Below are 18272 nucleotides of genomic sequence, written 5' to 3'. Positions count from 1 at the left end.
CCCCCCCCCCCAAAACAAAACGCAACGAAAAGATCGAAAAAGTATTTGATTATCTTGTAAATATTTTAGGATGTAACAGAAATGCTATCTCAGTTTATAATGAGTAAATCAGATAAAATTGAACATATAAAATTCTGTTCATGCTTTCAAAGGATATAATTAGACACAGGGAACAATATAATATCATTGTTACATTTGAAACTAAAAACCATAATAACACCATTAATTATGGGGACTCGACTTAACTAGTCTCTCCAGAAATAGGTCTTCATTTCCAGAGGCTCTGTCTAAATCACTGATCAGTTAATAGGTAATTAGACCTTTTTACGATCTCACTTTGGAGAATTTGTTTCAAGGGACAGATTTGCCTTTTTGGGGGGGGGGGGGGGTAGATTTTGGTCTTGAATATGTAAAAAGTCTTTAGAAGTTCTAGAAATGTACGAAAATCGCTTAATTCCTTGAGAAAAAAACCCTCTAATTTCTACATAATATGTCCATTCTACATGGCAGAGTCTCAAGAAAGGCGAGTCGTTTTGTTAACTTTCAAACGCAGATGATTTTCCTGGAAACATTTGGATTTGAAGGCTCAAATTTTGACAGTGATCCATGGACGCTTTTACAGGTATGCTTAGTTAAAAAAAAAAAATCACGTATCAGAGACTAAATTACAATTGGCAAAAAAAAGTGGCCAACCTGTTTTTTAAGAGGGTGGAATAAATATTAAGGATATGAGAGGCTGATGCAAAAGATTATGTGGATTCCTACCCTCGGACAATGGTAAAGGCTTTAGGATAATCTGACCTAAGTGAAATAAGAAAACCACATGAATGAGATTAAGGGCTTTTGAACGTGTTACAAAATGAATGAATGAAGGTTAATAGCAGTTAGAACTATATATCTTAAATGATAATATTCAGGGTTGAAAATCTGTGGAGCGTCTGTGCATGTTCTACGATTTGCATCGATGAGATAAGCAAAATATGAGTGAGCACGACAACCATGAAATTGGCAAATGAATTTTTAGGTACCACTTTTCTATGAAGACATTTTTTCAGAATAGAAAGCACAGTTTGAACTCATTTCGATGTGAATAGACACAAAAAATTAAACGCCTCACACTGATAAAGCATTTTATTCCTTTAAAATTGTTTCATACTAATGGCATTTATGCAGATATCCGAAACAATAACAATATTCGCAATATTTGCGATTGTACAATGTGAAGTATTTAGAAGTTAATACATTTTCTCCTTGGTGATTAGTGTTATAGTCTTAAGGGGCTTTTGTCTGTCAAATAGACGTGTCTAGAGTCTTTATTTTGTCGCTTAATATTATAATGAAAACAACAAATTATATAATTTTATACAACACACATCAATAGATCGAAAACAATTGGGCCAATAAGATTACACGACAGTGTTGGTGAAATTAAGCGAAATGACTCGCGACTTATCATTGGTTTATTTATTATTTTTCAATAATAATGTCTTATAATGTTATACTGATTGTTCAGTTGCCTATATCAATAAAGTCTATGATAGGTCAGGTCAGATATTTCTTGCTGTGGGAACCCATAAATTGACGGGAACGACAAAGATCGTGTCAGTTTTAAAAGATATATGAAACTTAAAGTAATCTTTGAAACAAAAACCCTGCCAGAGCTCGATATCGGAATTTAGCTTTAAAACGTTTTACGGAATCTCCAGTGGTACATCTCAGAAATGCCTATGATAAATTTCTGGAAAAAATATGAAAAAGTGGAAACGATCGAGATAAAAGGGACAAGCTATATAATGTGCAGAGCCATTCCTTAAATGCATCTTTTATACTGGATATATACCATGTGTTGCTGCTTACCAGTCAGATAGGGAATGAATAGTAATCTATTTTTGATGTTGTTAGAATAGTCTCTACTGTCATATGCGTGATTGAATAATGATATAGTCAGATGGTGATCGAATAATGATAAAGTCAAATAGTGATCGAATAATGATATAGTCAGATAGTGATCGAATAATGATATAGTCAGATAGTGATCGAATAGTGATATAGTCAGAAAGTGATCGAATAGTGATATAGTCAGATAGTGATCGAATAGTGATATAGTCAGATAGTAATCGAATAGTGATATAGTCAGATAGTAATCGAATAGTGATATAGTCAGATAGTGATCGAATAGTGATATAGTCAGATAGTAATCGAATAGTGATATAGTCAGATAGTGATCGAATAGTGATATAGTCAGATAGTAATCGAATAGTGATTTAGTCGGAACGCATAGTGATCTGTTTACTGATTGTGAACAAATAGTGCGATAGTCTGATGGTGATCGACTAGTAAGTTATCTATTATCTGATGGCGATCGAAAGCGATTTATTGTCTGGTGGTGATCGAATAGTTATCTATTGTCGGATGGTGATCGAGATCGAATAGTTATCTATTGTCAGATTGTGATCGAATAGTTATCTATTGTCCGATGGTGATCGAATAGTTATCTATTGTCAGATGGTGATCGAATGGTAGTAGAGTTTGATGGTTATAAAATGTCATTTCATACTATACTACAATATTTGTGATTAAATTGTGATATTAAAGAGCGACATCATATTCGAAGTGAACGCTATTATAAACAATATTTTAAGTTGAAATCTATCACCATTCCGACAATGATTGAGGTAGTCTTTACATGCTTAATAGCAATGCTGCTCATGGTAGTTTCTGTATTTTCCAACGTTCTCCAAATAAGGGTGATATATAAAACAAGCCGAAGAACTTTAACCGTAGAAAATATTCCTGTCATCAATTTGTCAGTTATCTGTATATATACCAGCTGTACTGCTTTACCTTGTATTGCTTTCTTTTCCTTTCAAGATTTAGTTACGCCATTAACTCCTATTTTATGCAGATTCCGTGTGATTGGTCCTTTCCATACAATCATATTGTTGCTTATGGGATTCTTTGTAATCGCAACCGAAAGATTTTTATCAGTCGTATTTCCCAACTATCATAGAAGTCAGATAACAACAAAAACTGTTAAAAAATGGTGTGTGAGCTCGTGGATTTTGATATATGCCTATGTGGTATTCACTGCGTGCATTGCAGAATCACCATTTCAGGAAGACACTTTGTCCTGTATTATCGACATGCGAATTTTACTGATTACATGCATATTAGCATCGCTGATTGTGGTCATTACGATAGGTTTCTATATTAAGATCATCAAGATAGCCCATTCTCGTATAGCTCCAAATGGAGCTACCCAACAAAAAACCCAACAGTTGAAAAGGGCTTACGTGATGTTAGGACTTTTTTCAGTTTCTACAGGAATCTGGTTACCAATAATCATATGCTCTTTATTTGTTCATTTCCTTGTTCCAAGCGTTCAATATAATTTCAAGTTATTCATAACTATGTTTGGATTCAGTAGCTTAAACTCTAATTTTGTGATACACTGGAAGAAATACAGAAGTTTTCAAGATGAGGCCAAAGCTTTTATTCAAAATGCTCTGCCTCCAAGATGTCGAAAAAACATAGACGAACACGTTAAACAAAATGTCAATGACGGTATTAGTACGATTACATAGTACTGTCATATTCGGTTACGAATTGCCATCATATACGGTGAAATGGTGCATTCATATACGTTTTCAAACTGCAATCATATGGTTAAAAAAAAGTTACGGTTACATGGTGCATTCATTTACGATTACAAAGTGGAATCGTATATACAGTTACAAGGTGGAATAAGATATTGTTAAAAACTGTTACATAGTATAATCTATAAATACTGTTACATAGTATATCTATTAATACTGTTACATAGGGCATCTACCAATACTGTTACACAATGAAACTATAAATATTGTTACATTGTGCATCTATAAAAATACTGTTCCACATAACATCTATAAAATCTGTTACACATTGCATACGTAAATTATCTGTTAAATTGTGCTTTTATAAATTTTATGTTACATCGTCCATCTATAATTTCTGTGAAACAGTGCATCTATAAATTCTCTGTTACATTGTTTATCCATAAATATTCTGTTACATATAGTGCATCTATAAATTTTGTTACGTTGGGCATCTATAAATTCTCTGTTACACAGTTCATCTATAAATATTGTTACATCGTGCATCTATAAAAATGCTTTACATACTGCATCTTTAAACAGTATGTTACATTGTGGATCTATAAATTATCTGTAACATTGTTCATCTCTAAATATTGTCAAATTGTTCATATATAGATTATGTTACATTGTTCATCTGTAAATTCTGTTAAACAGTGCATCCATAAATTCTCTGTTACACTGTGAATCTATAAATTCTCTGTTACATTGTTTATCTATATATTCTGGTGCATTGTTCATCTATACATATTTTCACATAAAATATCAATTGAATACGGTTACATAATGTAATAAGTACACATCTGCCACTATGTTAAATGTGGTTTATAATCTGTGATGATTGTAAATAAGATTTAGAAATGTATGATTACTGTCTTAATAATAGGGTTGGTCATACAAAGATTGGATTACATCAAGGAATTAGATATGGAAGAATTTCAGTAGTATGGTGCTTAAATCAATTTCTTTTCGTTATTATTTTTTGTCGGTTACAAGACAGTGAGATCAACAAAATAATAACAAAAAGAAATTATTATCTAATTTTGATAAATTTGTATCTATAGGAAAGAATTAAAATCATTTCTTCTGAAGGAATTTGCAAAACAGACAATGACTGTAATGAAATTGAACAATGTTCCCAATGCAATTACTTCAGGGTGTTGATGGTAAGGGTTCCAGTCTGCCATGTTACATATTTTTGATATGTACCGGTAATGTTCTTATCTCAGTGTAGCCTACAGTAGAATCAATGACGCCCTTAAACTTAAAATTTAATGGGTGAATCAATATTTTCTTGTTTTGAATTATAACGATAATTAATTCTGCTTCGAAGTTCAATGTTTATAACTGTCTTATTATAATTTTGCTTTCCCTTGCCACCTAACCCTAAAGTGACAAAGGAATAGCTCAATCGGTAGCGGGTTGGATAGTCATCTGCTAGGCGATAAGGCGCCGTGGGTTCGAATCCTCCTCAAGGTAAGAAATAGTATGATGCCCGTGCCTGTGCTTCCTCTAATACCTAACCATTACTGTGACCAATTCATTTTGATTCGAGAAACTAGCGGCAGCTGCGGTTGTTCCGATATCAGCGTTCTCCCACGTCTAACCTACTAAACCCAATTAATGCTTGATCAAATTCTCTCCCCAGAGTTCAATTGTCCCAAAATTCTGCTTGCAGCAGAGTCGATCTAATCTCTCTTCAAGATCACACCCAAATAGCCTACTTCTTAATAGATTTTTTACAAATCCAATCTACACTTGATATATATTTTTGTACTGTTATATTCAAATGAAAAAAATTTATTTCATTATATTAGGCCTATCTGAAAGGCATCGTCACGGAGTTACATGTGTGCGGGACTTTATAGTTTTTGCCGCTATATCAGTCCAGAATGTCATAAAAGCCAGGGGAGGTAACTATAAATTTGTTGTTTTACTTTCACTTTCTATCACTGTGGTTCTTGTAAAAGTGATGGGCAGACGGTACTTGAAGAAACAATTGTTAAAAGAAACCTAGAAAATGTAAAGCTACGAGGATTTCAACCAAAAATTTACTTTGAATAATCTATTTAATCTTTTCTCCTTTTTTTCAAACTGTGTTGCAAGCAACGTGTAATATATGGACAGCGGTTTCCACAAATAGCGTATGAGAGCTTTACGGTTGTGAAACTTCCTGGTTTATCACCCTTTGTATTAAGAGTTAAATATGTATATTTTATTATAATTTTGGTAGTGAAGTGTCCGAAATGTTGTAGGCCTACATAACATGTAAACACCTTAATAAATTACATCCTAACCATCAAATTTGTAACCCTGTGCCAGTGCTTTCTGTTGAATAGTAACTTGTGACCTTAACCATTAACCCTAACCCTCTTTACTATAATTATATTCTTATGTTTACCCTCTATTTTTCAATTCATCTGATGATGGACGACACATTTAAATTGTGTTCAAGTTACCAATTAATATGTTATCAGGTGGAATAATTAACTTGCCAGATAATGAAGATAAACTAGACTAATATCAATGTACTTCTTTCTAATTATTCCAGATTAGTGTTCTATTAAAAGATTGCTAATAGACTTAATGAATTAGAAATGGCATCAAAGGTTTGTATGTCAATGTTGGTTTTTTTAAAGATAAAGAGAATTTTGGAGTTAAATTTCAGCTGCCAAGATTCCTTTTAAGAATGAAAAACTAAGACTAGAGGTTTGTCTTTAAAAAGTGTGTAAATTGCGCTCAACTCTTTGTATACTAATTGGATTTTTGCTAAAACTTGAGCCAGTTAGTAACTGCAGTATAGTAAGCTTCTGATTTAAAATTGAGCACAGATTTTTACACAAAGATTGTTTTCTCTCTGCAGATACTCTGTCCAATATTAAGGAATTTCAAACTCTCATTCATAGTTCCTAAACACCATCCATACACTATTCCTTTAACCAGTTTCAGTACTAATAAGGTAATAATTAGTGTAAGTGTGGCTCCAAGTAGTTGATATTCCAAATTAACCTTAGAATATTGTAATGTGTAATTCTTTTATATGAGAAAGAGATATCTAAATCTTTGCTTTACCAGCTGATAAAGCTCAATTTCAGCTCTTGGTAGCAATTATTTGTTTGATGAAAGATTTTAGCAATGGTATATTTCCTCTTAGAATGACCAAAAAAGTGAAATTTTTAAAAGTTATCCAAATGGATTTTGGTCCCACATTGGACTGCCCTGGTTTCAAAACTATACAACAGAATCCCTCTATAATCCAATAAATCAATAAAACTAAGTAATAATCCATTAAACTAAGTAATTTTGAAACACGCTTAGAAACGGTTTTCAATAATTATGTAGTTTAATGGATATATCATGTAATATAAAGGTTCTATTCTTAAGTCATTTCACCTGGTAAGTTCAACTGATGAATATACGAGTATACTCCTATTGACCAAGTTTTATGTCCATTCTAAGAGGAAGGTTTTCTTTAATGAAGACTTAATCCAGTATATATTTCTTTTTTGTAGGGATTCCATTTTAAGGAATTAAAAGGTGATCTGTTTGGCTGTGAAGAAACTGATGCTTTAGCTCATTGTATCAGTGTTGATGCAGCCATGGGTAAAGGAATCGCTGTATTATTTAAAAAGAGATTTGGTGGAGTTCAAGAAATAAAAGATCAAGGTATAAAAGTTAAATTTTTTCAAAATCTATGAAAGACTAAAAAGGTATGATCATATATTTGCACTAGCTGCTAAGAGCTCAAATTCAGCTGTCTATATTACATTAAAGTGATAGGCCTACGGGTCGAAAGTTGACACAAATTTGTCTGTTATAGTACATGTAAATGTTTTGCCATTTTCAGAAACGGGAATTGTTCAGGTTAGCAAAACTGTTGTAATATTCACAGCTTAACATCAATATTTGAGCCATCTTAGCCATGTGTATATATAATTATTCGTCTTTGAAAAGTGAAAAAGCGACTTGTCTTTTTGCAATTTTTTTTATTTTTAATATCCGTTGATGATGTCATATGTAGACTCAATCATCCAGTCCCACTTCATATATGCACAGCTGTGACGAAAGATGTCTGGGTGTTAGACCAAATTAACTTATCAGCCTTTGAAATGAAGTCTTCTGAAGACTATCTATATTCAAGGCCCAAAGCAACCCCCGAAAATGGCAAACCACAGACTTTAAAAGGAGGATTTGAACACATGGACATGGCACTAATTTTGTCTTAATATTTTTTTTGATACTTATACTTGTAAATACACAGAAACTAGTGTAAAAAAAAAACCAAAACTGATAAATTTTACAAAGCATTGCATGATTTCATCAGTCTTGTTTTTGTTTCATGTCATTATTCTTTTTTTCAGGTAAGAATGTTGGGGAAGTAGCAGTTCTGAAAAGAGACGCTCGATTTGTTTATTATCTTATGACTAAAGAAAAATACTATAAGAAGCCAACATATGACACTCTGAGAAACAGTTTATATGATATGAAAAAACACTGTGTTGATAATAATGTGAAGAGTATTTCTATGCCAAAGATAGGTTGTGGCTTAGATAAGCTAAAGTGGGATAAAGTGTCAGCTATTTTGGAAGAAGTATTTGGTGACACTGATATTGCTATTACAGTGTATTATCTTTAGAATAGACCTATTGATCAATATGGTTAAGGACAATCATATGGCGATGTAAGAAAAGTAAAGTGTTTAATTTTTCTCACCATTCTGCCTTTTGATTTTTAAAAGAAATCTTGCCAGGAAACATAAAATACATCAAATATTTATTTACATGCATTTTCAGAACACAAGGCCAATAACCATAAAATTCTTCATTTAATTATCCCTATCATGTAAAAATAGTCAAGGGGGGAGTCAGATGTTTAATTTACGTGCTCAAAACTAAAGACCAAAATCTACAGATACGAGTCCCTAAGCTTATCTGAACAACCAAAACTATTCAAAAGGCTTATGTAAGGTGTTTGGTGTTTACATATTTTGCACTACAGATTTTGCACACTGCCCCAAGAAAAATGTTGTGGACAGGGAACAATTTTGCAAATCTAATACTTGATCATTAAAAAGTTCAGGTTATTGTTGAAGAGACTTTTCCTATATTTGATTTAACCAACCTAACAATTCTGGCTGAGAAACTGATTTAACTTTTTAGTAGCACACAGAAAATCTGACAGTCAGCTGCACTTCTGTAATTATATAGATTACAGAATGAATAGTGACAAATATTATCAATAATTATCTGTTCATCATCTGTTATATCAACTATCTAGAAAATTACATGAGTCATATCTATTTTAGTATTCTTAATACCTGCTTGACTAATTAGCAGTGCTGAATGACCAGCATGTTTTACCAGTATAATGAATTCATATTATGGACATATTGAATATAATAGACAGTTTGGACACCCTGTGATATTGGTAATAGCAGTCTGGAAGTAACAACAGCCTTAACTTTCACGATACATTATTGTGTACCTATGGTTTTCCTTGCTTGGAAAGGTACTAAAAAATGAAGAGATTGCAAACAGGTTTTTGGAACCGTGTATATGGATTGGAACAATAAGCATTGATTTGCACCATTCCAGTTTTCAGTCAGATTCTTGTAATTTCACTAAACTATATATCGAGGGCTTAAAGCTACAATTAGTTATGTCCAAAATTTGCATTTTTAGAAAAATGCATTTCAAATTTTAATACTTTATGTAAAATACAGTTATGAACATTTCAAAACCGTCTTTGATTATTCTGTAAGTCCTGTTTTTACAAATGTGTTAATCCTTAAAAATCATGTTTAACATCACTGTGTTGTGTGTATTTTGCATGTGAAGGACATAACATTTTGTGGAACGGTCATTATGTACACAAAATGGACATAACTATTTAAATTATAACACAAATATTTTAATTATTGAACTATATAATAACAACATAACTTTAGATCCATTATTAATTACTGGATATGGATTAACACAAAATAGCCAAGAATTTTTGTCATTCAATATCATAACAAGTGAACTAAAATTAACAGAACATTTGAATATGCGACCGGTACTTTCTGGCTAATTTATTCAGTATCGTTACCAGATCCACTTTCATCATCATCTTCACCAGAATCTGTTTGAGCAGGTTCAGGTACAGAATCTTTGGCCTGGTTGCTAGTTGGTAGTGATTTATACCACAAGTGTAATTCATTTGGAATGACTCCCTGGGTGCATAGTTTTACTAAATCATTCTTTTTTGCCTTACAAATTGGAATTAAACTTTTAAAAGCCTTCTGTAAAACTAAAATTGGAGGCCGGCCACGATTGAAGATATTAATACATCTGTACTGATCTGTATATCTATAACGATATTGAATAATACCAGGTAGGTCTTTCTGGTATCTCAAACATTTGATCAACAACCAATTAACGATGTTCCCATCTTGGTCTCTCTTCCTGTTCTTCATAATGCTACGGGCCAACATCTGGAAATCAAGAAAATCATCATTGTGTAGATTATTCACTTCATACGGCCTGTGGGGAATTTGAAAGACCAGCAGTAGTATTTTCTCTTAAACAATCATCTGTAAAACTGTAAGGACAGTCAGTGGATTCTAAAATCTCCATCAAAGTATTGTTTGAAATTACTTGGTTTGTTTCTGGCAAAACTTCCATATCACTTTCAGATTCTTCTGGACTCTCAAGTATCGTACTTGCAGAATCGACACGCAATCCTAAAATAGAATGATTTGCGAGATTTAGTACAAGACTAATTCATCGTAAGGTGTTTAAATTGATATAAAATTTGATTTTTTAAAGAGTTATGACACACGATGCTATTTATGCCATAAATGTTTATGTCTATTAACATTCTAAAACAATGAAAAGTTGAATGAAAACTTATGTGATCTGAATAGATGTAAATGAAAGATGATAACATGAGTATTCAACGAGATACTTACTCTTTTTGGATGACATGTCAAGGCTTTTCAGTTTTCTTAAAGCGGAAACAATGCTAACAACTGTCTAAAAATTAATGTAAACAAACGCAGTGTTTTTTGGACATAACGTTTTGTAGTTAAAAACATGGTCAGTTTAAATTGAATTAAAGTTTTCGCAAGAATCGATTATGTCCATATAATCAATTGTATCTGAAAATTAAATTGGACTTTTGGACATACTATTTTTGGTGATGGTTAAATATAGTTTGATTTATCAAGATAATAATACAAGTTTGTGGCAGAAGAAAAATATGGATCTGATAATGTATGTGGTGTGAATATCTCATTTTCAGAAATTTTGGACATAACAACTTGTTGCTTTAAACCCTCGATATTATGGTCAATTGTGCTTTAGACATTCGAAAGTTAGATGATTTATGGATTTAACCTAACGAACACACTGTGGAGAACCAAGTACTAAGTACTGTTACAGGACTCACAATGTGATATTTTCAATTACCATCAATGGAGCAAGACAATACATAGTGTAGTGCAATATGAAAGATTTTTCATAATGTTATAGTATGAGAGAATGTGACTTTAATGTTAATGAATGATTTATTTTTACTAATCTTCTAATTTGTTCTCACTTTCTATTTTCTTTCTTACTCTTCTTATTTTTTCTTGAGTTTAATTCTATAAACTTTGTTCAGTGATCTATCATCACCTTGTAGTTACATTTATTTTGGGATATTGGGATACCTGGATACAGAGTCATTAGTTACCTAGCTTTTGTATAGGCAAGTCAGTTTGTTGTGTCTGATTCATATGGTAATCTGGATTCTATTGGATATAGTTTAGAGGCATGTTAAAGTGTTTTATAAGTATTAGTTTAAGTATACAATTAAAGAATATTATTAGCAAGTTTTCATAAAGTAACCATATTTTTTTTACATTTATAGAAGTCAATTACATTAGTGTTTTAATTTTAGTTATTTGAATTAATGTCCTGTTTCAGGAATAAGTTGTGTGGTAAATAATAAGTTACATAGTTATATTCATCTTTAAACCCCACTTCGGGTAAGAGTTATTTACAACTTATGTATTATAAATGTATATTACGTTGCATAATTATTTATTTCAAATATTAATGCATTAGGTTTTGTGTTATATATAGTTGGCAATTTCGTTTATTGTAAAACTAAAGATTTGTATTTTATTTGTATGTTATATTTTATAATTGTATTTAATTGTTATATTTGTGTATTGCAGGGTTTTTGATTTCTGTTTCACACCTATATTAAAACCATAAAAGAACCCTGTTTGGTTATTTCAATTACCCCAGGCCACCCTATAACAATAACAGAATTAAGATTGTGATTATGGTAACTTAAAATGTGCATACAGGCATACAGAACCATAAAGTGAATATGGATTTCATATAACAATTACAATGTGCAGTAACTATCAAACAAATTAACAGATTAACCAATTAACAATACCGGTATCTCAATCAAGTACCAAGTTGATTAAGAGATGTGTATCATAGTGTATATATGTTTATTCCCTTAATTGAGTCTCAAATGACATTTCACATCCTACCTTGTATTTAAGAACTGTAATTATCATGAGCCTTTAGATTACACCTGATGAAGGTCAGTTCATGACCGAAATTGCAAGTACCCTCAGTACCCTTTTGGATAGATTGGGATTACCACCTTGTATTACAAGGTGGATCTCAATCTTTTACAAAAACCTAAGGGTGTTTTGCGAAGTACGGGGAGCCCTTACCAATTGCTTCACCCTCGAAAGAGGATTGAAGCAAGGATGCCCCTTATCCATGGCTCTCTATGCCTTGGCAATTCACCCTCTGGCTCTTTATATTTCCAACAATCGAGTAATAGTAGGCGTTGATAGAACAAACTATCATCGGCAGGTAAAAACATTCCAACATGCTGACGATTTGACCGTTGTTGTTTCTGACCCCGGCTCCTTCTCCCACCTTGAACAGGAGCTAACCAACTTCGAGAGGGCGTCGGGATCAAGGATCAACAAAACTAAAACGGAAATCTATGCGACGGGGGCGATGACTGCCCACATACCAGATGCGGATAAAATGTACTTAAAACCACTCATAAAAATTTTAGGGATCTATTTTGGAACAGGAAACCACGATTCCAACTGGAATCCTATATTGAACAAAACAAGAAATACTATCAAAAAATGGCAAAACATCACTGAAGTTCAGAGATAAAATCCGTATCCTGAACACGTACATTTTATCACAAGTCTGGTATGTCGGCAGAATAGTCAAACCCGACAAACGCATAATAAAGGAGTTGAAACACCCTTTATCTTCCGTTGGAGGAAGGAGGACTAGGAGTATGTAACATCGATCTCAGTCCTTCGACCTCCAGATGGTAAAGTGGTCCATAGGGGGCGACGGATATCCCTGGAAATCCCTGTTCTTCTATTGGATGGGTATCACTCTCAGAGAGTTCAACACTGGCAGAAAATATCTCGTAACAACGTTTCGGCCAACACCGAAAATTGCAACAATAGCCGCAAACTATAAGAAACTTAAAATTGATTGGCAGCAGAATATCACTTCTAAACATCTCTATACTGAACTTTTAAAAACAACAACTCATATTATTACAGTTCAGCGGCAAAATCAACATATCAAGTTTTCTTGTGTGTTCCAGAACCTTTGTGATATTTGTATGTGTTATAATGTGATACTATATATTTCAAATTTCTATTTATACATACCTATATATTTATTGTACACTTTTACCAAATTTTTGTTGTAGTGTCTGATCATAGCTCTGTCCTCCTGGGACTATGGCGACACTATACCGTACTTGTTCCCTGAAAAAAAAAAGATTTAAAATAATTAGAATTAGACAAGTATGACCAATTAGGGTACACGATGATGATCTGCTTACATATGCCTTTATTCTATTAATATATTTTTATTTCTTTTGTAAAGGTGTATGTAAGCGGCTGGCATCACTATCACATATGTTTAAGCATAGGATGCCCGCCCTACACTAGATCTGAGTGTGGGCGGGAATGTTATTCTATTTGTTGTAAGTTTTTCGTTTTTTCATATTTTTGTTACGCCACAATTTACCCCTTCCTTCCAAATCATGAACATACATATTGTTATTATTCTTGTTACCAATTATCATGAGCAACTTATGGCAACTTTTATTCTCACCCCAACCATTGGCAGGAAAATTTTTACCACTCTCGTCTGCATAATCCACGTTCGTACAACCCACGTCCCTATAATAACCCCTATGCTTGGCAAGAGCAGATCCCTCGTCATAAACCCTACTACCCTAACAACAGAGGCCAATATCACAGGATGGAAAGACGACCGCATCATGGACAGAGCAATAGACATAGCAATAGACAGAACAATAGATCACATTTTAATCAGCACAGAAACAGACAGAGCCAAAATTTCCGTAGAAACCACCAACAGAACCACAATAGAATCAACAATCTGGACTATCAGAAACATCTGCCGCTTCGATCAGAATGTTCTACCAACTTCTGCAATGCTTTCACCATATCATTGCGGTATCAAAACAATTGGATGGTTCTTTAAGTCTTGGCCTTTCGAAAAAGGTCTCTCATCTGAATGAGTTCATTCAACCTGCTCTAAAAAATCCCATCATCTCTTTGGCGATTGAAAAAATTAATCAAACTTGGGCAACAAGTATTCTTTCGGCTCTTAAAAATCATTATAATTCCATGGTAAAAACTAAATTAGACTTGATCAAATCACACTCTTTTACGGACATACAAATTGAGTCTTTTTCGACTGAAGCTTTAAATTGGGCTAGGAAAGTTTATAAATCTCGTTTACAACAAACTGTAGTCGAACAGTTCAAATCACTTTTGGCAGATATTAAAAATACGGCTTCAGAAGCACTTGAGGATATGGATGTAGGCAATGTAGAGTTGGTAGAAGTATCTCTTCCTCCAACTACCAAAAACAGATTTAGTTTCATGCCACAATCCACTGGGAAACCAAAACGGAACAGATCATATTCCCCAACAAGTTTTCCATCCTCTTTTGAAACTCCTTCAAAACGAAAACATCTCTCAAGCCGAAGATCTTCTCTACCAAATTCACCTAAAGACCAACCTACTAGTTTGCTTTCCACTTCAAATATAATGAACATAAATACACTATCTACTTCATCATCACCTCACAGATCTCTCACGATTGCACCGTCTTCTTCAGCATCTTCTTCATCATAACCTCGTTAGGTCTCTTAAGATTGCACCGTCTTCTTCTGCAGCATCGTCTACATCATCCTCTTCAGCATCACCTCGCAGGTCTCTTACTTTTGATAAGACACTCACCCCATCTTCTTCATCATCAACTTCTTCTGTCACCAACCAGCCAGTATCATCTAGACCTTCTACTAAACCACACGTTCATACCCGACAGAGTGATAAATCCAAATTCAATCTATACCAAAACCAACCAAACCTATTCTCATCATTGGATCGTCAAATTTAGGCCGTATCCCAGAAGGCACCTCAGAAACCCAAATAGAGAGCTTTCCAGGCGCAAGAATCTGTCATTTGAAGTCTATCATTACTAAAGCAGAAGCCAGTCAAGTACCAAATAAAGTAATAGTACATGTAGGTTTAAATGATAAACAAGAAGATGGTAATTTCATCCACATCCAAATGTTGGAACTGCTGTCAATTGTCCGAAACAAGTTTCCAAAAGCCTCCCTATATGTCACACCGATACCAGTTTCTTCATCTTTAAAACGAGCATGTCCTGGAGCCTTCAAGAACCTATCAAAATTCAATGAACTTATCACAGCTAAACCACCAACCAATACCACTACCATTCCAGAATACTCCGGATTCATTAAAGTTCAAAACGACAATATTCATTGGACAGAGATGACAGCCAAGAATGTATTTTCTCACTGGATGGCGGGGGGTGGACCGAAACAGTAGTGAATCTGGGCTCAAGATCATTATCTGTAATGGAAGAAAGTCTATTGGACAAAGGCCTTAAATTTATACCCACGGCAGTGCCTTCATCCATTGACAAAATTTTAGATGCCACTTGCAAATTCGAACGATTGATAAAACTGGCCTATTTTTACAGAAAAACCCTTGGTAGAGGAACCCGGAAGAAGTTTGTGGAAAAAGCTGAGTGGACTCCACCAGATGCCCTAATACATACCGATATTTTAGAAATTTGCGATAACATGCGATTTGAAACTTCTCTCTTACCATAGATTACATTAAAGAAGTTCAAAATCAATTAAACAAACGCGAACATTACCAAATTTTAGATGCTCCGATTTTTAAAGAAACCGGCAGTGTGATTAATGACATTTTAAAAAAATTAGTGAATGACAAAATTATTTCGACTATACGACTATCTTTCGGCAAGTTCTACGGCACATCAACGGCATATTTATACCCTCCCGAAGATCCATAAGAACCCGGAAACAGAATGGTTTTTACCGAACACTATACCTAAGGGTGGACCAATCATTTCAGACTTCTCCAGCGAATCTTATCGAGTCTCATAATACATTGACCATTTTTTGTTACCTTTAGCGTGCCAACATCCATCATATCTAAAAGACACATCCGATTTTGTTGAAAAAATAAAGAGTTTAGAAAATGCCTTCTTCATATCAATGGACGTTAGTAGCATGTATACCAATATTGACAACGAAGCCGGTTTGAACGCTGTAAACAAAATGCTTTGAGAGAGCTCCTGACCCAAAACGGCCCGATTCTGAAATTCTTAAATTACTCGAAATTTGTTTAAAACGGAATGATTTTTATTTTAACGGTAAGGTTTATCTTCAGACTTCAGGAACAGCAATGGGTAAGAGATTTGCCCCAAGCTATGCCAATATATTCATGGCTGAATGGGAACGCGAAATTGATTTGATCTCTCCTTTCAAACCACTTTTCTACGGACGTTTTTTGGATGACATATTTTTAATTTGGCAACATACTATTCAGGAATTCTGGCAATACTTCGAAATCTAAATAACCATCACCCATCAACCAAATTAACAGCAAATATAAGTGATTACAGCATGGACTTTCTCGACACAACAGTATTCAAAGGACCGGATTTTAATGAAACTAGGAAGGCTGATATTAAAGTATTTTTCAAACCCAGTGATACCCACCAACTTTTATTGAAAAGCTCTTTTCATCCTAAACATACATTTTCAGGCATAATAAAATCTCAAGTTTTACGGTTCCGTAGAATTTACACCAGAATAGAGGATTTTGATGATGCGTGTTAATTAGTCTTTAAGAAATTGCGAGAGCGGGGATATTCAAAACGATATCTCCGCAGCATTAAAAGCAAAACTCTTTCAGGAATTGAGAATCGGAACACAATCCTCGTTCCGGTAAACTCTAATCAATCTTTCGGATCACGGCCGTGCAGATCTACAAGATGTAGAACCTGCGAACATATTTTAACAACCAATTCTTTCTCTAATAAGCATAAAGGTGAGTTTACCGAACACGCGGTATGCGTATCGCGGGACGCGGCAACGGAATGCGGTATAGAGATTTTTTCGCTCCAAGCCATTTTCCTTAATCCGTTTACCGGACCGCGTTACGCGGTATGCGAGTCGGTCGCGGCACGCGGTAAAACCGATCGGTCGGAGTAGCGATCTTTCCGCGCAGTATAATATACCGTGGCGGTTTAAGTCCACGTCTAGCAATTATCTGAGCTTTGTTTTATAGTTCCCATGCATTCCTGCGTGTGAAGTTGCGCCCATAAGTCAAAATGCCCAGAGGAAAACAACTTCCGGACGATGTAATCGAACGCTTGGTCGGACTCATCAGGGAACGTCCTTTCATCTACGATGCCAAGGATGACAGTCATATGGATGCACAGAAGATGAGTAATGCCTGGGAGAGCATAGCAAAAACGTTGAAAGTGGAAGGACTAGATCGTGAGCTTCATTTTTAAGTTTGGAGCCGGTCGTGGCCGCGTAGCGCACGTCTTCAGCTGTTCCGACATACTAGGCTCGGGCTCAAATCAAGCCTCAGTCAGAGAATTGTAATGATTCTATCGCTCACACTGTTAATGGGCCTCGGTGGCTCAGTGATTGTAGGCCTACATCTGCAACAAAGCAGTGATACATTCGCTGGAAATCTCTTGCCTTTCACCATTGTGATGTACTGGTTATAAACACCAATCAAACAAACAATTCGTCTAGAACGTCTCTTCCTTGCTATCACATATAGGCCCCAACGGCGATGATTACATCCCGCTGGATTCGGTTGCATCGTGTTAGAGAGGGAACGGACCAGATAGGCGCCATGCTTATGAAACTAGAAGTGATACCGCCACGTTAACGCCTTCCGATAAATAGAAGTGCGGTATATTTACCGCATTTCGCATTCCGTTGCCGCGTCCCGCAATACGCATACCGCGTGTTCGGTAAACGCAGTTTAACGGTAAACAATTCCCTATTAACGGTGAGCTTTCTTGTACCAGCACAAATATCATTTACCTAATTTCATGCGACAAATGTCATTTACAATACGTAGGCGAAACTAAAAACTCTTTGAGAGAAAGAATTAACGGCCATCGTTTCGACATCTCCCATGATCTGGATAAACCTATTGGGAACCATTTCAACTCTCCCAACCATTCCCTCGCAGATATG

General features: G+C 34.6%; 3 protein-coding genes across 3 annotated transcripts; all 3 read right to left on the bottom strand.

Moving 5' to 3' along the window:
• Positions 1-1936: 1936 nt before the first annotated feature.
• Positions 1937-2227, bottom strand: LOTGIDRAFT_89004 (hypothetical protein; the record flags this gene model as incomplete). The annotated part of the gene is made up of 1 exon (XM_009066121.1): positions 1937-2227. A coding segment is annotated over one exon (291 nt), but the record flags the coding sequence as incomplete, so codon positions are not given.
• A 7481-nt stretch (positions 2228-9708) lies between these two features.
• LOTGIDRAFT_168241 (hypothetical protein) lies at positions 9709-10603 on the bottom strand (the record flags this gene model as incomplete). Its single annotated transcript, XM_009066120.1, has 3 exons — positions 9709-10110; positions 10274-10359; positions 10588-10603. The coding sequence occupies 3 exons, from the start codon at positions 10601-10603 to the stop codon at positions 9709-9711; spliced, it is 504 nt and encodes a 167-aa protein (XP_009064368.1).
• Positions 10604-11861: 1258 nt separating this feature from the next.
• Positions 11862-15452, bottom strand: LOTGIDRAFT_168240 (hypothetical protein; the record flags this gene model as incomplete). Its single annotated transcript, XM_009066119.1, has 4 exons — positions 11862-11917; positions 13364-13437; positions 14846-15011; positions 15233-15452. 4 exons carry the CDS (start codon positions 15450-15452, stop codon positions 11862-11864), a joined length of 516 nt encoding a protein of 171 aa, XP_009064367.1.
• Between the last annotated feature and the right edge of the window lie 2820 nt (positions 15453-18272).

Source organism: Lottia gigantea (genome assembly GCF_000327385.1).
Source record: "Lottia gigantea unplaced genomic scaffold LOTGIsca_73, whole genome shotgun sequence".
In the NCBI taxonomy this organism is placed as follows: domain Eukaryota; kingdom Metazoa; phylum Mollusca; class Gastropoda; family Lottiidae; genus Lottia; species Lottia gigantea.
Note: the sequence above shows the minus strand (reverse complement) of the source record. Positions and strands in the feature narration are given on the sequence as shown.